This window comes from Lampris incognitus, chromosome 13 (genome assembly GCF_029633865.1).
Source record: "Lampris incognitus isolate fLamInc1 chromosome 13, fLamInc1.hap2, whole genome shotgun sequence".
Taxonomy (NCBI): Eukaryota; Metazoa; Chordata; class Actinopteri; order Lampriformes; family Lampridae; genus Lampris; species Lampris incognitus.
In genome coordinates, this window is record NC_079223.1 from 27,665,762 (window position 1) to 27,686,724 (window position 20,963).

Consider the following 20,963-nt stretch of genomic DNA (forward strand, 5'->3'; position numbering starts at 1 on the left):
TAAAAGTAACACTACACTGAAATCCCTAATTGGGATCACTCCCTCAGGGCCAGTTAGCCTGGTAAGTAATCTATACACAGGATGTATTTCTGATAAGGAGATAACTAAGAGGTCAGGTGTTCTGGACCTCTTAGAGTCAGGTGATGAGGTCATGGCTGATAAGGGCTTCCTTATCAAAGACCTGCTCGATGAAATAGACGTAAAACTTGTCATCCCTGCATTTTTAGGCCCAAGTGGACAGTTTAGCTGTGATGAGCTCACAGACACACAGAGTATTGCTGGCTTGAGAATACACGTCGAACGGTCAATAAGACGCATAAAGGAGTACCACATTTTTGATGGAGTCATACCCCTTTCACTAAGTGGAACAGTCAACCAACTGTGGACTGTGTGTGCTCTCCTAACATGTTTAGGGACCACTGTTTTAAACCTTTGTTAAATTCAGCTGACAAGAAAATAGTGCACACAAACCTTAAATAGATTGAAACATATTTAACTTCATTTCAGTACAGTCCCATTTTTTAGCCCACACCTTGAGATGAGCAATCACTATCTTGGTTCAGTAAACAATTGATGATTTGAGTTGGTAGCGAGTTCCAGTTTATTGCTACAACAGAATGACAGTTGACCGAACATATTTTAGTTTAAAATGAACCAACAGTTTTGTTAAAGGACAAAGAATGAAAATATTGTAGATGGGACAATCTAATGTATAAATATTGAATTTAAAGTATAAAAATGAAATGTATCTTATTTTTTATTTTATTGTGATTAAACAGCTTCTTTGAATACAGCCCTGTGTGTGTGTCTCTCCTCACTGGCACAGGAGAGGCAGAAAGTACTCGAAAAAGAAAAGATCCAGCTTAGTTTTCATATTCTCCCATTCCTCCGCATCAAAGTAGATTCGCTCCAGGTGGTAGTCATCTTGGCACTTCATAAAAAAGTCACACCACATCATCCCTGTGATTCCCATTTGTCCCATCATCTGATTATAGTAGCCATGGCTGTGTTTGAGAGCAAAAGATCCATCTGGTCTTAGAGAAAGGTACTTGCACTCCACAAAGCTGTCCACATCAGGACACTTGATTTCCAGCAGTCCCTGAAGCTGACCGGAGTCATCCACCACCTTTCGGTCAGGGGAGGCACCCAAATGTGGGGCGTTGGGGTTGATGGAGAAACCGCAAGTGGAGACCGAGTGTCCAGTTACTTCCTCATACTGTATAGCTGCAATGGGCTCCAACTCAATTCCTCTCATCATGGCCTGTGTCTGCACAGTCCTCTTCGGTCTCTGCATTCTGGCTGCCAGAGTCTCAAAGTCTGCCACCCTTGAGATATTGGGGGCAGAGGGGTAAAGCAACTTCAGAATGTATACATCACAACATATGTAGTATTAGAAAGATGTTTTATTCACTACAGGGTACTGAAATTTGTTGTGAAATAAATAGCCATTGGTCCAGTCTTACCTTGAGACTATGCTCTTGTAGTCTGATGATGACAGACGCTGGGTGCGGACACGGTGCCAGGTCTTACTTGTGCTCTGCCCCCTTGTCTCAACGTCCAGTGCCTCAGCATCAGGGTGGGTGACAGCCATGCCACCGTAATAGATGCTCTCATTCCTGTTTAGAGCTGTGGCATAGTTTGATGGTTGTGGTGGCAGTGGAAATGGAGAGTGGGGATCATCACTAGTGGTGGGCAGGTTAAGTGTTTGGTAGGTCAATACTGAGCCAAAGGGCAGGTCTCCATATTTAGTTTCAACCTTTTTTTGCTGGGTGTCTGCTCGATGCCTGCAGTACCTTTAACATCTGGCTGTTACTTCCAATGGCAGCAAGGTTCTTTTGGAGGTCAAGTGCAAATTGGTCGCTTGGTAGGGGGAGTGGAACGGGGCAATATACATTGGGCCTGATGGCATAACTACTTCTTTTGTACTTATTTGGGGGCATCTTATCTGTGGGTGGCTTCAATTTGCATACTTTGAGTGTATTCACAGGTTGTGGTGTAAAGCCCAAGGCCCGAGATGGAACATGCCATGTCTGTGGCAGCGAGGTCTTGCTGACTGTGGGTGGCACAGCTTTGTAACCTTTTTTGATGTAATGTGCAAGTACGTACAACAACCCTATCTGATGGTTGCAGTGGCCCTGTCCTGCTTTGCAATTGCATGTCGACTGCCCGAAGAATGCGCCTTCTGATGGAAAATCGACCTGGTAACAGAGAAAGAATCATGGATGAAGTCATAAATAGGCTTTAATTATTATCCTCAAACTAAAAGCATGTTGAATGTTGACAGAATGTTGTTTGGGTTAACAAGGACTTGGGAAAAAATAGTGTGCATTTAGGAAGCACTAGATCATAGTGTTACCAAACATCATGGAAGTGTTCTCCTGAAGGTATGTTTGAACTCTGCCTGGCTACTAACCAACTACCTGCACATGGTAAGGCGGCTCATTCTTCCTCATTGAGCGATATGCTATATCCTTTTAGCAGTACATCCCTTGGGATCCAACACCCCTTCTCTGCCCATTTTTCGATGTCATTTGTGGTAAATGATGGTAGGTGCTCGAGGTTGGTAGTCCAAACCATGTTTGCTGCTGGCCCCGGCTGCATTGATTTCCGATTGAGTAAGAAGGGGGCGTGGCTAAGTTCCCACCACTTGTTTTTTTTAAAATCCAAGATGGCCACGGCGTGAAATGGGCGTATACGGCCTACGTTATCGGTTTATAACCCCCTTGAAAGACGGCTATGATTGGTTGAGCGTGAATACTGTCGGCACACAGAAGAGAAGGACCCTAACCGTAACCCTAACCCATGCTGCCTTCCCTTCTGACGCCGACGGAGGAGATAGCTAATGTTAGCCGGCTTACGTTAGCTTTTCTTCTTTTTTTTTAAAAAAATTAAACAAGTTGTATAGAAGATACAATATTCAGTATTCAAATATATCTGTCAAACAAGAACAACAAATACAAACATCAGTTGTTAATATAACCAATAATAAAACAGAAAAAAACCCCAATTTAAATGGAGCCAGGGGGAATCTTCGAATAAAGACATTAAATAGATTGCAAAAATAGACAGTCTTCGCAGCTTTCTTAGTGATAGTCTTAATGTATTGTTTGGTAAAAATAGGGGTTTAAGATGGCTAAATTTTGACTTATTAATGTGATACTTTGCTAAAATAATAAATTTATGATATAGAATTCTTTACTTTTGTTACCATTATTAACGTGAATACCAAAAAATACATGCCTTATGCCTTAATCCTTCGTGGCATAGATTCAACAAGGTACTGGAAACATTCCTCAGAGAGTTTGGTCCATATTGACATGATGGCATCACGCAGTTGCTGCAGATTTGTCGGCTGCACATCCATGATGCGAATCTCCCGGTCCACCACATCCCAAAGGTGCTCTATTGGATTGAGATCTGGTGACTGTAGAGGCCATTTGAGTACAGTGAACTCATTGTCATGTTCAAGAAACCAGTCTGAGATGATTCGAGCTTTATGACATGGCGCGTTATCCTGGCAAGGCATTTTCGCCCACAGAACTGCCGCTCACTGGATATTTTCTCTTTTTCGGACCATTCTCTGTAAACCCTAGAGATGGTTGTGTGTGAAAATCCCAGTAGATCAGCAGTTTCTGAAATACTCAGACCAGCCCGTCTGGCACCAACAACCATGCCACGTTCAAAGTCACTTAAATCACCTTTCTCCCCCATTCTGATGCTCGGTTTGAACTGCAGCAGATCGTCTTGACCATGTCTACATGCCTAAATGCATTGAGTTGCTGCCATGTGATTGGCCGATTAGAAATTTGCGTTAACGAGCAGCTGGACAGGTGTGCCTAATAAAGTGGCCGGTGAGTGTATCATAAAAGCTGTATGGCAAAAGACATATACAGAAGCGTTCAAGACTCTGACACAGGAGGGGAAGGCTTAACGGCAAAGCCTTCTAAAGAAATTGGACCCCTTCGTTGACAAGGAGGGGTTGAAGAGAGTTGGCGGTAGTGTCCGCTCAGCTGACATCTCAGACCAGGAAAAGCAACCGATGATACTTCCAGCCTGTCACCACGTGTCCACTCTGTTAGTCCATCACTACCACAGCCAAGTAGTCCACCAAGGCCGCCATTTTACTGAAGGTGCACTGCGTACTGCTGGACTTTGGACTGTCGGAGGCAAAAGGCTTGTCCCCAGCACAATCTACAAATGCACCACACGCAGGAAGTTGAAAGGGAGGTTTGAGGACCAGAAAATGGCAGACCTACCCGTGGATCAAGTTGCCATGGATCCACCATTCACCCATGTAGGTGTTGATGTATTTGGCCCATGGAACGTCGTGTCATGCTGAACAAGAGGAATCAGCACTGAAAGCAAACGATGGGCTGTCATGTTTAGTTGTTTGAACACCAGAGCAGTTCTTCTGGACGTGATAGAGTCCATGTCAACTTCAAGTTTCGTTAATGCCTTGAGACGCTTCTTGTCTATTCGAGGCCCAATCAAGCACCTTCGGTCTGACAGAGGCACAAACTTCATTGGAGCTTGCAAGGAACTACAAATCAACACAGAAGGCTCAGAGATCAAGAGCTACTTACAAGATCAGGGCTGCACATGGACATTCAATGCACCCCATTCATCCCACATGGGAGGGGCGTGGGAGAGAATGATTGGTATTGCTCGACGCATCCTTGATTCACTCCTGCTGAAGAACAGCTCAACATGCCTCACACATGCTTTTAACACAAAAAGCCAGAGTAACACCAGCTCCTCTGGCAGACTTCAACATGGATCACCTCTGCAAAACCCAGTGGCGACAGGTTCCGAGCCTAGCAGATTCTTGCTGGAAGAGATGGAGGCAAGAGTACTTGGTGACGCTGCAACCAAGGCGGAAGTGGACTGATGAGAGACCCAATCTTAAGGAAAGAGATGTGGTCCTGCTGAAGGACAATCAGGTGAAACGCAACAAGGAGCCAGTTGGACTCATTGTACAAGCCATACCAAGCGCTGACAACAGGGTTCATATGGTCATGGTGAAAACCATTAAGGAAGGTACTGTGAAAAAATACCTTAGGCCTATTGGTGACTTAGTTTTGCTATTACCTGGTCAAGTACAGAAGGACTAAGGGAAAATAGTGGTACAATAGTATTATACCAGGTGGGGAGTGTTCTGACCCCAGCTAGGTGTTACATTACTGTACTGAATACATGCTCTAACTAGATTCTCTTCCAGGTGAGTTGCATACAAAAAACGCAAATTAGAACAAAATTTCTTCCTGCTCTCTATAACTGCATGAGAACCGAAGATGACAGAACTGCCCATGCTTTGTTATGACGCTAGGTGTTACAGTGCTGCTCTCTATTGGTTGTTTTAGGTACTGTTAGTTTCACCAGCTGAGTCCATTTTATCTTCCGTTTGGCTTGTTGTGAAGCTGCAAGCAGTGTGTGTGTGTGAAATATGGTCTGTTTTTCTTTGTTTGAACCTTGGAGTAGATGTCTTTTTACAATGTTGAAACCAGTAAAGCCACACTCTGTTGAAGACGGGTTTATTGAGGATTCTTTTTGTTAGCTATCTGTCTAGCCTTGCTCAGACACAATTGCGAGGACAGAATAAGCTACGTTTTATAATATTCCGTAACCCCCTGGCATTGCGAGTAATAGTAGATAAGCACATATTAACAACAAAAAGGATCAAAAAAGGAAGTAAGGATAGAATATAATTGGCTAGGAAATATAACCCAACTGTCAAGAGCTGCACTTTCTTAAGACCTAAAAAAAGTATCTAAAGAGGAACACTAGAAAAATTACAAAGCAACAATGCTGTCTGCTGAAACCAAATAGCCTACTAGTAGGCTACAACAGTTATTAGACATTCAGTAGAAAGGTAATGTGCAAGAAGACCCATTAAATCTGAACGAAAAGGGTCTAGTGACCGTTATTTAGAGAATCAGAATTAATGTTATTAGGCTATATCAAAACAACAATATCAGGTTTTGACCCTATATAGTTTTGGATAACTATCAAACCTCAAACTCAAGTGGCAGGAAACAGTTCAGTACCATTAGCAAAGGTGCGACCACCAACGAAATATGCCGTCTTCCCTTGTATTCGCCACCACCGACGAAATATGCCGTCTTCCCTTGTCTTAGCCACCTTCCCCTTGCCTTAGCCACCAAAGTCCAGAGCTGCATCCTTTTCTCTCTGATGGACTGGGACAAGTTCTCGGCAAAGCACAGGTTGTTCTCTCGAAGGAAGGTGGATTTATTCGCTGCTTTCCAAACTGCATCCTGGGAAACGTGTGAGGTGAACTGGATAATAATCCCTCGAGGTCTGGAATTTCCTTTTCTCGGTTGGCCAAGTCGATGCACTGTATCAACTACATCAGGAAACTTGGCCTTGTGCTCAGGTAGGATGGACTGACAGATCTGTATCACCTCTCTGCGGACGTTCTGGTCCTTAGATTCCGCTACACTGTAGAGTCGCAGGTTCCAACGTCGGTAGTAGCTCTCAAGATCAGCTAAACATTGTTCCATCAGGCTTGCTTTCTTCTCTGCCACGCAGACTCGTTCCTCGACGTTTGTCATTTTCCCTTTCGCATCTCGAATCTCAGCACAGGCAAAGTCAACAGTTTTTTTTCCAGACCTTCGATCTTCATTGTGTTGTCAGAGATTAATCTCTCCACATTCTTTTCCAGAGCATCAATTCTGGTGTTAAACATCACTGAGATTTTCTGCACAATGTCTGTACTACTATCTACAGCTGGACCTCGTGGGGTCTTGTTTTTCTTAGTAGCTGGGGGTTTGGATGGTGTCATAGGCAAGGGAGGAAAATCTTCATCCACGATAGCTAATGTTACAGGTCGAACTTCCATGCAGTAGTTGTGTGGCGAAGACACGAGGGGATTCTCCTTCATTGACTCGGCCATGCCGTTTCCCTCGGCTAACGAACTCAGCTAACTTAGCCTTTACTTCGAATAAGTTTAAAACAACTAGAGTAACGATGAAGGTGACTAGCACATCAACATATATCATACAACAGTCTATTAGAAGGTTGTGTTCTGCTTGTTTTAGAAAATATTAGTGATCAGCTCTCGAAAACGCATGCGCTCACATCGCCATCGTGGCCCCGTCCTCCCGGCTAACGTTAGCCATCTCCTCCGTTGCTTCTGTATGACGACAGTATTCGTACTCAACCAATCATAGCACAGACAGACGAATATTAATGAGATCTTTCAAGGGGTTATAAACCTACAACATGGCCTGTTATACCTGATGGTGGGTGAAACAGCTGCTTCAAGTACAGTATCTATCTACACTTATATTTCCTAATTTTCATCATATTGTGATTGTAGTTGGATGTTGTCAAGCTTAACATGTCCACCCTGTCACAGTGAAATATTAATATAAAAACTTTTAAGAAATTCAAAATATATTTGTTAAACAGTACACAGTCACCTTCAACAATGAATCACTTTGCTAACTGAAGGTCCACCATGTGTTCATTAAATGCCAACTTTAGCCATAAATGTCCACCACGTCACTGTCCACCCTATCACCAATCCTTCTATGACAGGGTGGACATGGTACATGATAGGGCGGACACGTGTCTAGTATTTGCCACATTCTGATAACTGTTGTAATATGTGTAACATTATTACACACGTAACAGATGCTATACACACACACACACACACACACACACACACACACACACACACACACACACACACACACACACACACACGAGTGCGCGATATGGACTTTTTTGGTGATATCGGTATTAGCAGGCCTTTTGACAATATTTTACAAACTTTTTTTCTATGTAATTAAAACAACAGACTGTGATAAAAACAAAGTCTATGTAATGGATTTCATTGCCTGTTTGAAAAAAAATACAGCTGTGCAGATGTAAATGAACTTAGACTAGTCAAGCCTAGTTTAGCCAGAAGGCCAATTAAAGGGAACATCTGAATTGTCTTTTTCAAGGAATGAGTCCAAGTGGAGCTGAGAAAGCAAGGAGATATCGGGAGCGGTGTGAAGCTGACCCAGAGAGAAGCAGAAAGTACCTTGAGAAAGAGAGGGGAAAATGGAATAAAGATAAAGAGACTGGAAAGAAGTGTGTTAATGAGCTCAGTGAGAGAGAGAGAGAGAGAGAGAAGAGGGCAAAAAGAAAGAAATGGAAGGAGACAAAAAGGTGAGCCAGAGCCAGTGCTACCCCCCCCCCTCCCCCAACTCTCCTGAAATTCCTGAATCTCCTGAAAATCAGCCTGAGCCCTCCAGGTTAGAACATGGAAGTTTGCTATAGGATTTATTAGGAAGTTTAGATTTATTTGAAGGACAATTATCAGCTGTTTAGTTCCCCATAAAATGACATATGATATCCAACTCCTTAAAATCTTACTAAAAATCCTAACAAATATTTTGTGTTTTAGGCAATGGCGTCATGGGGAAAGCATTCGAAGGAGTTTGAATAGGAAACTGAAAAAACAGATAGAAAAACTGGAGGCACAGCTGGAAAAAGAGAAAACTAAAACTGAGAAATATAAGGAGAGGTTCCATAGGGCCAAAAAAGAAAGTACATCCAAATCACCATGTACAACAGTCAATGCTTTGTTGGGTCATCAAAAAGTGAATTCACCCATCAAAAGAGCTCTTCTTTTCCATACATCCCTGATTGAAGTATGCCCTGACTATTTTTGGCTACTCTAAGAAGAGAGAAAAGTATCCTGCGGATCTTACGTACTGTGGGAGAAAGTGCGTCAGTCGAACTGAAATTAAAAAGAAAGTTACATCCTTTTTTCTTTGAGATGATGTCAGTCGAATGATGACCGGCTGCAAACAGTCACGCGACTGAAGAAAAAGATGCAGAAGAGGTTGTTTACCGATACCATGAGGAACTTGCACAGGACGTTTTTCTCTGAGCGCCTTGGCCACGTGTTATTCACCTCCTTTTGCCATCTCAGACCCTTTTGGGTGGTAACCCCTTCTTCCGCTGACCGTAACACGTCTATGCAAAAAACATGACAACCTGCAATTTATTGCCAATGCCTTGCAGAACCATGGGTTGCTGTCTTCAAGAAATATTGAGGAAATGTCTGAAGCAACCATGTGCGACCCAAACGCCAAGGTCTGTGCTTATGGTGAGTGCAGGGAATGCCTCCACACTTGTCACCCGATGCGGAAAACCCCTAGGCAAGAGAACATTTGTTTATCTCAGTGGATGACAGAGAAGATCATGAAGAATGAGAAAATGTCAACAATCACAGTAAAAAGGGAAATAACAACAATGGAGGATGACCTAACCACACAATTCCAGGAGAGGTTTCTCCATTTTAGGCGCAATGTTTTCAACATTAAATGGCAGTTTGACGTCTACAGGGAGCTCACCTGAAGTGCAATGAGTGCCTTTTGCATGTGGATTTTAGTGAAAATTACTCATGCAAGTACAGTGAAGAAATCCAGTCTGTGCATTTTGGAGACTCACACCAGCAGGCCAGTCTGCACACTAGACTGCTCTACACCACAGGTGAACAGGCGCCGCACACCTTCTGCTCCATATCAACCTCCAGAAAACACGACCCTGTGGCCATCAGGGCCCACCTTGATCCAATTCTAAAGGTAGTGAAAGACACCCTCAAGTCAGCATACTTCATTTTTTCAGCAATGGGCCAGCAACGCAGTACCGACAAAAGGGACATTTCTTCTACCTCTCAATGGAACCCTACAAGTATGGCTTCAAAGAAATAACATGGAATTTCTTTGAGGCTAGCCACAGGAAGGGTGCACCAGACAGCGTGGGAGGAGCCCTCAAGAGGTAAGCAGACCGGATTGTGGCCCATGGAGGAGACATCCCTGATGCCCAGAGCTTATATGACAAATTGAAAACCCTGGACACGTCTATCGAGCTGTTCTTCATCCCAGAGAGGGATACTGAATCAAAGCCTGAGGTAATAGTTATTTAAAGATAGGAAGTCATCTGCCCCAGTTTGTTTTGGTTATCGTTTTGGTCGGGAGAGGGGGGGGGCGAGGGGTTGAATCTGATTGGCTGTCGCAGAGTATTTTGAATGTGACAGCCAATCAGATTCAAGTCCCTGGCCTGCCCCCCCTCTCCTGTCCGCAATACAGACTGTAGCCTTGTCAAATCTGATCCTTTTTCATGTGTTGTGGTTAAAAGTAAAGTAAAATTGTGTTGTTGTTTTTTTAAAATCTCACTATAGGTACCTGCAATAGCTGCCGTAAAAGGCATTATGCGAATCCATCAAGCCATCAGTTTGACACCCGGCCAGAGGAAGTACAGAGACATTTCATGTCTGTGTAAAAGGGATGAAGGTATTTTGGACTGCCCATGCTTTAAGCTTCAGGATGTCATGCTAGCTAATGTTCCTCTTTCATCTGATCAGTCCCCAGCATGTGGAAAGACACCAGATAACCCTAGGAGACCAGAAATAATTGAGTTAAAGCACACTGGAGGGTGGTACATCGTTAATTACAACAATGAAGGCTACCCAGGTGTCATCATGGATGTGGAAGGGCACAGTGTGAAAGTTAAGTGTTTGCACAGCAATGGCACAAACAAGTTCTTTTGACCAGGTCCCCAGGAGGACATCAGTTTGGTACCATGATGGGCAGATACTCTGCCTAATGCCAAAACCACAAGCTCTGAACAAGCGCTCTCTGCAGATTGAGCCATCTGTTTGGAAGAACATGGAAGAGCGATTGCAGTGATGTAGAGAATTGATTCTACCCCCAAATTTAAATTGAAAACTACAATGTTTTTTTTTAATGAACTGTTCAGTTTTTTTTAAAGTGACTAGCACTTGCCCAAGTCAAAACCTTTTACTACTAATCCTAAAAAGTGGCATGATGTATTTTTGACAATGTTCTGAAGATGGTGTTTTAATAGCAATGCCATATTGCTATAAGATGTGGGGTTTTTTTCAGCAACGTAATATATTTTTTAAAAATGTTCACATTTGTTCAGTTAGCCAACAGTAAATTGCTTCCTGAAATAATTCTTTATAATGCTCAAGGGTTTCCTGTTGTTTAACAAATGTGTTCTCTTCTAGTTCACCCATTAAAGCCTTTGTCCACCCTGACATGGCCAAGGTCCACCGTCATGTCGTTGTCCCCCCCGTCATCTTCATGTTTTATGAAAATAAACGAATTACTTTCACAAGTTAGAAAAACCGTTTGTGTGATTTCTTCATAAACAAATGAGGGCCAAATAATATTGTTTGAAAGTTGGAACAGATATTTTTGTCGCTAGATTTTATTTAGAAAAGAAAGTGCAACTATTGCAGATTTTATAGGGAAACACATATTTTGCAGTAATTTCATTATTATCAAGACTTTTCCCATTAACTAAAATATATTGTTGAGAAAGGGACTAAATATCTTTCTGAAAATGTACATTTTATAATCACTATGCAATAAAAATGCATTTACTCTACTTTGAATTTGTCTATGACAGGGTGAACATATTTTGCGGTTTGCTTGTACAATGTCTGCTTGCAGTTAATTTATAAAAAGTGCCGGAGCTTGGCTAAAATCAGCACAAATGTGTAATCACAAATAAATGTCCTTGCTTTAATATTTTGCACATATTTTAGATTTCACTTAGGGTTTTTGTTTTACTTTTTATTCAGAGTAGTTACTATATTTTTCTTAGTCAGGAGCAGCCTAGGGTTCTGGCTGGAACCAGCTTAGGTGCAACATGACCGCAGACTATGTGTAATTTATATTTCTTACCATTGAATAGGCCACATTGATTTTTATAGCTGTTGTCATAGTTTAGGTCAGATTGTTATTTATTGACGTTTCAGATCAGTTTACTATTTATATTTATTGTTGCTGAATAGATGAAATCCATATTCATAATGTTGTCATATAGGCCAGATTGCTATTTATATCCACTGTTTTAAATAGATCAGATTGTACATATAACTTTTGAGATTTGCTTTGTGATGTACTGTCATGTTTTTATTTTGTTTTGATTGTTCTTTGTCTGCCTGTTCAATAGTTTTCTTATGTATTGTTATGTTTTTACTTCTGTATTAATTGTTGTTTGTTTGCCTGCCCAGGGACTGCAGATGCAAATTAGCTGCCGGCTAACTCTGGTGCAATTATAAAATTGCGCGTTGCCCCTGTCAAATAAACAATAAACTAAACATGCATTTCTAACAGCCTAAGGTCTACTTGATAAAACGAATATGAAGTTAAATAGAAAATCTCAGCTTTTTTGGGGGGGGGGGGATTGGAAGTCTCAAATGCGGTTTATGGTGACATTGACCCATATGCAAGCTACGACCTCATTTTAAAATGAAACTAGAAAACTCAAACGAGTCTTACATGGGACGCCAGTCAGGTCAAGAGAGGAATATTCCCGCACTGTTCCTCCGAAGAACGACAGGGGCTCGGTTCGACGTGACTGTTCTCCATCTTCAGCTCAGCACCTGCTCGACAAAGTTCAGCACAACAAAAGCCACAAAATAATGACGCTTTGTTTGATTAAAAAAAATCCTTGAAAAACGGAAACATTAAAACTTTAAACTACCTACGGGGCACGGCGGTATTCCTGCCGACCACTTGCCGTTGGGTGGGATGGCGAGACCTTCACGACAGTTTTTGCGACATTTATACGCGCCCTGCGTCTTTTCTTTTTTTTGTGTGTCCGTAAACCAATGAGAGTGGAAGAAACGAGAAGGCTGCGCGTGGTTTGGTCAAACCACTGCTGAAACAAAATGGAGATGGCCTAACGTCCTCCAAGCTGACATAATGAAGCCGATTTTCATTATACATAGATCAGCGTTCTTTTTCAGCGGTTCCGCAGCGGATCTCTGGTCGTGAGTGTTCCTGCTTGTGATCTGACAGAGGTGCGGCAGAAATTGGCTGGATTTCACCGAGGGTCAAATAAATTACCGCCACATCGTCTAAACGTGTAAGTAAACTACAATAAAATATGCTGAATGCGATTTAGAATTAAAAACATCGTACTGAAACGATGACTTCCAAATAAGACCGCCGTCAAACGAAATGAGGTGTTCAGTGTACTGAATATGTCTGTCCTGAGATCAGTCTGGCTGATATTGTCTCGACAAAGCTGATTTTGAATCAATATACAATTACTGTAAAAGAAGGTGGTAAATGAAAAGGTTTTATTTTTTATTTAATTTTTGGCTTTAAACTGCTATGACGGGGATCGGACGCGGGGGGCCTGAATGGTGTTGAAGCTCGCATTTTCCTTCATTTCTCTTTTCTTTTATCTCTCCATCCCTCCATATGTTATAGATGCTGAATTTGACCTCAGTCCGCCAGATTGTCTGCAGGATTATTGTTCTCATTGGAGCCCGCAGCCCCCCGTCATATTATTTACCATCTTGGATTAACGGTAACGCCAGCCGTGGCTTTTTTTTGGCACCACATAATGTGAATTATTGACAGATAGCAGGGAATCAGATGCGTTTAACAGACATAAATATTAGTTTCTGTGAATGTATGCGTGTGCACGACGCGTTACGACGTGGATTCGGCCGTTCAATTGTGAAGGGATGTGGCGAAGTGTGTGTATGAAAAAAAATACATCTGGGTTTGCTGGGTTTATTTATTTATTTATTGTCGGTGTTTCTGGTTTGCTATAAGTAATTGTGTGTGTGGGAGGGGTAAGGGGGTGTAAAGATGAGAGAGAATCTTAAAAATGAAGGTTTATGTTTGTGGTTTGAGAATATTGAATGCGGCGGACCGGTGCAGGACCCATTTAATCCGTTCCCACAATGCATCGGGCGCCTCCGCCACTGTACCGGGTTTCCTGTTTATTTTCGGCATTTTTCTTCTATATTTTGACGTTTGCATCAATCCGCTAACACGATAAAGTCCCGTAAATAGTCGAAAAACGATAGTTGAATAGATGGAGTCCATGTAATTACAGAAATTGAGTTTTTCCTTTCATTTCTGTCCGGACACAGACGTCCCGCCCCTCGGCGTTTCCTCATCACTACCGCCACTCCGGCGTTTCCTGTATTTCCACAAACCACATGTTTTTTATATGAGAGTAAATCCATCTTTTTATTAAAATCTAATTTTCATTCAAATTCGATTTTATTGTCTGTGTGCTGTTGTGTTCTTGTTGAGACAAATGACTGGGTAATGAATGAGCAATGCCTGTTATGGGGGTGTTGGGAGTCTAATTTGATGTAATACTATTGTTAATAATACTGTTAATGGTAAATCTGTTAACAGAGGTTCCCATCTGACTGCAATACACCTGCTCTCACACACTCCACATTTCTTCTCTCATCCATTTATGGTCTCAGTTGTTTCAACCCCCTGAAAGAATGATATAGTTAATATGGAAGAATATAGCTCCTTCACGTCATCGGTTTATATAAATAATAAATACATTATTGACTGACGTGAGTGTGCTGCTAAGTAACATGTTTTTCTCTCTTTAGGGTTTAAATTATCTGCTAAACTCAAGCCCTTCTGAAGCAATATCCATCTGAGGACCTTTGTGAAGACCCTCAGGTCGAGTGAAGATGGAAGACTCGGAAACTGAGCTGGCATCATCTGAGCCTGATGCCCTGGGTGCTGACTTCATCACAGTGGAGCTGGACACCCAACCCATCGAGTACGTGGTGAAGTGGGCTGAGGTGGGCTCCAAGTTCACCATCTCCTGCGTGAAGAAGGATTCGGACGATCCATCCGACCTGACGCCAGACCAGCTGAAGGTGGAGGCAGATGAGACCTTCTTCGCCCCATATGAGGAGGTGTACCCCTGCGAGGTGACAGAGCAGAGCGTGGAGATAAAGATGGACTCTGATGAAGAGGAGGAAGACATGGAAGATGAAGAGGACGAGAGCACAGTGGGGGAAGTAGGGAGCAGCCAACTGGACAGGGATGGGGAGGGGGAGTCGGACCAGGAGGATTATGACCCAGAGGAGAGACAGTATCGCTGTAACTACTGTGGCAAGTGCTACAGCCACGCCTCCAGCCTGTACCGACACCAGCAAACCCACACCGGGAAGGCGTCTGCCATGACCCCAGCCGCCCGGCGGGCGGTCCAGCCAGCGGTGAAGGAGGCCGGCTACACCTGCCCTCACTGTGGGATGACCTTCAAAGGCAGCCGCATGCTGGGCAGCCACCTCCGGCTCCATGGCAAGCGTCGTATCCACCCCTGTAACATCTGTGGGAAGGAGTTCAACCACAGCTCCAGTCTGTCCCGACATCGCCTCATCCACAAGAAAGGGAAAGGCATCCCCAAAGATGTGGCCATGGGCGCGAATATGGCACACCTACGACGCTCGCTCAAGTCTGGCAAGAACAAGAAGACCAAGAGGCAGCGGCAGCACATGGGCAGCAGAGAGAGCAAGCAGATGGGCCACCTCCCTGCCATCATCCAGGGTCAGGGTGGAGAGAAGTTCTACGCCTGTCCTCAGTGCGACATGACCTTCAGGACGTCCACCTTGCTGTCCAAACATCAGGTCACCCATGTCAAAGAGCTGCTGGACAACTACACCCCTGGCAAGGAGAACCTGGGAGAGAGCTCCTCGGACCTGAAGATCCGGCTGAAGCTCTGTTCCCGAGACAAACCCAACTTCTACACCCTCTGCAAGAAGAACCGGCGCCGGCGGGGTGGGGGCAGAGCCTCCGGGAAGCGGATCTCTGTCTCTACTGCCTCTGAGGAAGAGGAGATGGGAGGGGGAGGAAGACATGGCTGCAACCAGTGTGGAAAGCGGTTTAGCCACGCCTCCAGCCTGGCACGTCACCAGCAGACCCACAAGAGCGATGGCAGCCGGGCCAAGTTCAGCTGCAGCTGCTGTAGCAAGGCCTTCCAGCGCAGGGCGGAGCTTCTTCAGCACCAGAAAAGCCACCCGTCCCAGCCAAGGAAGACCTACAGCTGTACCGTCTGCAGTAAGACTTTCATGCACTCATCCAGCTACTCGCGGCACAAAAAAGCCCACCGGGAACAGCAGGAGAGAGAGAGGGCAGCCAAAAGGAGGAAGAGAGGAGCTGTGGACGAGACAGCTCCCTTAGAGACAGACTCAGAATGAGAGCACCCTCTGCTGGATCTGCTGACTAGCTATCCAGGTTTGGGACTCCAACTGTTAATTTCTCTGGTGTAGATAGCAGTGGGATATCCATATATGGGCATATAGCAACAGGATATCCATATATGGTCATATCCATACATGCTTATATATTGCTCTTGGGGTGGGGATTAGAATTAAGTGCAAGACCTCCCCTTACCCCCTCCTTCTCCTCTTAATGTTTGTTAGATTGCACTGTTCCTTGTAACCCACAGAAAAGTTGATGATTTAATTAACTTCTATTGTTGACATTCCCTTTTCGGTCACCATGGCTGCAGGTTCATTGGAACAGGAGGTTGAGGTAAAGTAGTTTCTGTCTAAATCTGTCAGGATGGAACTAGACATCAACTCTGCTGTAGAAAGTGAATGAAGTTCCACTGTTAGCTGTCTTTCTCTCCATAAATCCTGAAAAGATGGCTGGTAGCAAACCACCCACCTAGACTTCCACCCTACTGTCACAACCAGCACTAAATCCATAAGACCTCGGCCCTGCTGTGACACCATCTCCCTTCAAATCACTTCAAGAATGATTGGTCCCTAACAAGCTACATTCAAGGTTTTAGCCTCAATAACAGAAATTTGAAGTCTGACTCCATTTAAAGGACGTTAGGCTGTCTGAGGCCTGGTTTCACCAATAAAACAGGCTTCATCTCTGTAGCTTTCAATATTTTTGATGTGCTATTTTTTGTCCATTCTGTTGTTTCCAAGTGACTTTTTTGAGAGCAGATTGGTCAGTTCCTGTACTGCAGAGTTCTGATAGGTTAATTGAACTAAAGCTTCAGTGTTTGACTTCTATAGTTGACTTTATGGGTTAAAATCTGAAATCCAAGAAATCACACCTATTCTTTCATACTTGTCTCAATGCACACAGCGTCATCCGCCAACTATCACTCCGCATATGTATGCATGAAGACTATAACCTGAGACCTCGTGTAGACCTATCTGTAAATTCTACATCCGCTGTGTGTATATCTGTTTGATATTACAATGTTGACAACTGAGACATTTATGAATCCTTTACTGTGTTGATGTTGGAGTCTAGCTGGAGAGTTCAGATTTTTAAACAAGCATTTGTTGAGGTTGTCAGGGGAACTGCACTTCTAATTTATAAAATTAAAAACAAAGTTGTAATATATGAATGGTATTCTAATGGTATTCACACCAAGAGTCCAGGCACTCGGAGTGCTCCACAGCACAACCACCATCATCACCGTGATGACCACTGCCTAGCAACACAACACCATCATCACCGTGATGACCTCTGCCTAGCAAATCACCGTGGTGACCTTTGCCTAGCAACGCATCATCACCGTGGTGACTTCTACCTAGTAACACAACCACCATCATCACTATGATGACCTCTGCCTTGCAACACAACCACCATCATCACTGTGGTGACTTGTACCTAGTAACACAAACACCATCATCTCCATGGTGACCTCTGCCTAGCAACACAACCACCAAAGCCTACGCACGGCAACACGATGAGGTCCGAAGGACATTTGATGCTGTCTGTCATCTTCAAACCTTAAGACCATCTCCCAAAATGTCGGCCACAATGTCTGTTTTAGCTTCAAGCACAACATGGGAATACACACCTGGGCTTAGAATACCATTTAATGTTTGGAATTGGATTGAATTTAATTGTGTTCTATTTATGTCTTTTGGCGTCTGAAAATGAGCGCCTTGGGAGTTGTGTAGTTGCACGTATCAAGCACAGATGCACCATGAAATATATATAGAAAAAAAATTAATACAAAAGCGACAAAACTGCTTGGTACGTTTCCCTTTCCTGTTTCCTTTCCATTGGTTTGTTTGTTTTTGTTTTTTATCGTTTGAAGTGTTAGAAACTGGTTGACTTCAGTCCTTTAAAAAAAAAAATCCCCGTTTTTATTTTATTTTATTTTTTTGGACATCCATGGCATTTGCATTTAGAGTTCTCTTGTTTCTTTCTGTCCTGGCTGTTTTGGTTCCCGGGTGGCTGCAGACCAGTGCTGCACATCACCGAATGTTCAATAGAAGGAAATCCAGTTGACATGTTTTGTCTTGCGTTTTGTAATAAACCTCTGAAAGAAGCTCCTGCATGCTACTGTTTCTGTGGGTGTGTGTGTATGTGTTGTATTTCTATATTTGTGAGGGCCAATTTGAGTTTTTAACCATCAGAATGAGGACATTTTGGTTGGTCCGCACTTCTATTATAGGGTTAGCACTTGGGTTTTAGGGTTAAAGTTAGGATTAAGGTAATGGTTACAGTTAGACATGTGATTGTGATGGTAAAGGTTAGGGTTAAGGGCTAGGGAATGAATGGAGTCAATGAGGGTCCTAACAAAGACAGAAGAACAAGAATTTGTGTTCAGATTCAGATGTCAATTGAAAACAATTCATAAATAAAAGCTTAAACTTTTGAAATATATGCGTCAATTGTAGAGGAAACCATTTAACACAAACTTTTCTCAAAGATTCAACTGAACAAGTTTTCAACCTGCAATTTAACAAAAACCTTCCATCAGTTTTAATTGAACTATAAATGTATAATATATATTTGAATATCACACATTTAAATTTCCCAAATGAATAATCAACAGTTTGGACGGCTGGTTAACTTAAATATAAAGAAACTGAAAATCCAAGTTTTTTTTCCAGTCAACGTTCTGTTGTTCAATAAACATGGTAATGACTAAAATCAGGCCAATTCTTTTTTTTCCCTGAGTGTGCTTTTGTTCCAGCTGAATTTCCAATAAATCTTATTCTGAAATTATGGAAATAAACATCAGACAAATATTTATTCAATGAAGAGATTTTCCTTTGAGATTACAAACCAGAGAAAGGGGAACTCTTTTGGTTAAAGCATCGATCATACACAGGATGTCTGCCGGCCCTTAAAATGTCTTAAAATCAATTTTACAAATATCGGGCTTTAAAAGTAATCAGATTGGCTTAAATTAGTATTCATGAGGGTTTTAATTTGTATTTTAACATTTCATATGATTTTATCTATTTAGTCAGGCTTATTTGAGTTCTTCTGCAGCCGAATCCAAATGTTTGATAGGTGTATTGTAGCGAATTCGGGGGGCAGTCTGGGACCGCCACAACCGGGATGCGAACCCGTGGCTCCCACACGCCTCCCCCAGCTCTGCCTCAGGGGGAGGCGGAGCTGGGGCCGGAGGCATCAGAGGACTGTGGGAGACAGGCTTAACCCGAGACACATGAAAAACAGGATGGATCTACAAGGAAGCCGGAAGCTTGAGACTCACCGCCGCGGGACTGAGCACCTTCCCGATCTCAAAGGGCCCGACGAACCGGGGGTTCAGCTTCTTCGCGGTGGGCTGAAGCGGGAGGTCCTTCGAGGACAGCCACACCCTTGGGGACTGGCGTCGGTTGGCTCCCCGACTGGTGCGCTCGGCGCGCTCAGCTGCCCGGAGCAGAGCAGCTCTGGTCACCTCCCAGACGCGACGAAACCGGTTCAGGTGGGCCTGCATGGAGGGAACTGCCACTTCCGACTCCTGCGCAGCAAAGAGAGGCGGCTGGTAGCCCAGGTACGCCTCAAAAGGTGAGAGGCTGGTGGCAGAGCTGACCAGGGAGTTAATGGCATATTCGACTCAGGGGAGGAACCAGCTCCAGGAGCTGGGCTTCTTGGCAACGCACCGGAGGGCGGACTCCATGCTCTGGTTCATCCTCTCCGTCTGCAAGAGGCTTAATCAGTTCGAACTGATGAAGCCTCTTGGTTGAGAGGCAAAACGTCTGCACTTGATTCAGTTCCTTTGGATAACTATGACCTGGATGAATGAGAACATTCACAGACATGTTGCGGAACAATTTGGGTCTGACACCCTTAAAATGGTGAGGGAATACGAAAGGATGGCTTGGAAGATTGCAGACTACAGAAACCCCTTGCGATTTAATCTCAGATGCAGACAACACAGGCTCATACCCACTAGTCTGCGCCTGTGTACCACAATGAAAGGACATAGAGCAGACAGAATCATAGAGAAGGCACAGAATCAACTCCTGAATGAAAGAGTGAGACAGGTCCATTTCACTATTGAAGGGCTGAAGGAGAAATCTGACCAACTACTCCAGCAACTAACATCCCACTTGCCTGGTGCAGTCTTGGAGAGGGTCACTGATTCCACCAAGAAAGCCCAACTATCTCAACACCACAAAACCAAAGAAAGGCAGACAAGGAAGTTTCAAAACTTACAGAGATGAACCAACAACACTAGCCAAGCAGATATACTTACCTGGAGACAAAAGACAGAACATCCCCCACAAAACGAAACGCAGAAAAAGATGGATCAAAAATCTGTCGGACAAGGCACTTACCCAATCAGAGAAGGAGGTCTTAGCCAAAGGACTGAACTTCGCCATAACACCCAAACAACTACCTATAGTTGACCTCATCACATCCAGAGAATCAGCTATAAGGAAAAACAATCTAACGGAAACCGAGGCAGAACAGCTTAGGTTAAAGGTGTCAGCAGCTCTGTCCAATGCGAAACCCCCTCCTTCCTACCTAACCATGGAGGAAAGGAAAGCCGTGACAGCCCTGAGCAAGGATGAAAACATCACTATCCTTCCAGCAGATAAGGGGAGATGCACGGTTATCCTCAACACAACAGACTACCATGCCAAGATCACGTCATTACTCAGCGACACTGACACCTATGAACCGCTGAGACATGATCCAACTAGTGGTTACAAGAGGAGAATAATAAAATACCTACAGAAACTACAGAAAGGAGGGACCATTGACCGGATACAATACCACCGTCTCTACCCACAAGATAACATTCCGTGCATCTATGGACTCCCTAAGATCCATAAAGATGGAGCCCCCCTCAGGCCCATCGTCAGCAGCATAAACTCTGTCACGTACAACATTGCCAAACATATAACC

General features: G+C 43.6%; 2 protein-coding genes across 6 annotated transcripts; one reads left to right on the forward strand and one right to left on the reverse strand.

The window, feature by feature from the left end:
- Positions 1 to 519: 519 nt before the first annotated feature.
- On the reverse strand, positions 520 to 12,585 carry LOC130122929 (uncharacterized). Of its 4 annotated transcripts, XM_056292008.1 has the most exons (5): positions 12,542 to 12,585; positions 12,333 to 12,436; positions 10,206 to 10,415; positions 1,464 to 2,198; positions 520 to 1,325 (listed from the first exon to the last, which is right to left on the reverse strand). In XM_056292008.1, the coding sequence occupies exons 4-5, from the start codon at positions 1,589 to 1,591 to the stop codon at positions 815 to 817; spliced, it is 639 nt and encodes a 212-aa protein (XP_056147983.1). In that variant the 5' UTR covers positions 1,592 to 2,198; positions 10,206 to 10,415; positions 12,333 to 12,436; positions 12,542 to 12,585; the 3' UTR covers positions 520 to 814. The 4 variants fall into 4 exon arrangements, with proteins under 4 accessions (XP_056147983.1, XP_056147981.1, XP_056147982.1 ...); XM_056292006.1 differs by lacking the exon at positions 10,206 to 10,415; XM_056292007.1 differs by lacking the exon at positions 10,206 to 10,415 and having other exon boundaries at positions 12,538 to 12,578.
- Positions 12,586 to 12,826: 241 nt separating this feature from the next.
- LOC130122998 (zinc finger protein 135) lies at positions 12,827 to 18,649 on the forward strand. 2 transcript variants are annotated; one of them, XM_056292100.1, is made up of 3 exons: positions 12,827 to 12,921; positions 13,272 to 13,371; positions 14,432 to 18,649. In XM_056292100.1, exon 3 carries the CDS (start codon positions 14,516 to 14,518, stop codon positions 16,028 to 16,030), a length of 1,515 nt encoding a protein of 504 aa, XP_056148075.1. In that variant the 5' UTR covers positions 12,827 to 12,921; positions 13,272 to 13,371; positions 14,432 to 14,515; the 3' UTR covers positions 16,031 to 18,649. The 2 variants fall into 2 exon arrangements, with proteins under 2 accessions (XP_056148075.1, XP_056148076.1); XM_056292101.1 differs by lacking the exon at positions 13,272 to 13,371 and having other exon boundaries at positions 12,843 to 12,921.
- Positions 18,650 to 20,963: the final 2,314 nt, after the last annotated feature.

What these genes read in the sequence shown, in the direction of transcription:
- LOC130122998 (XM_056292100.1), top strand. Translation starts at nt 14,516, where the DNA reads ATGGAAGACTCGGAAACTGAGCTGGCATCATCTGAGCCTGATGCCCTG.
- LOC130122929 (XM_056292006.1), bottom strand. Translation starts at nt 1,591, where the DNA reads ATGGCTGTCACCCACCCTGATGCTGAGGCACTGGACGTTGAGACAAGG. An exon ending in TACAAGAGCATAGTCTCAAG is followed by an intron (nt 1,326 to 1,463) that starts GTAAGACTGGAC and finishes CAATATCTCAAG; the next exon opens with GGTGGCAGACTTTGAGACTC.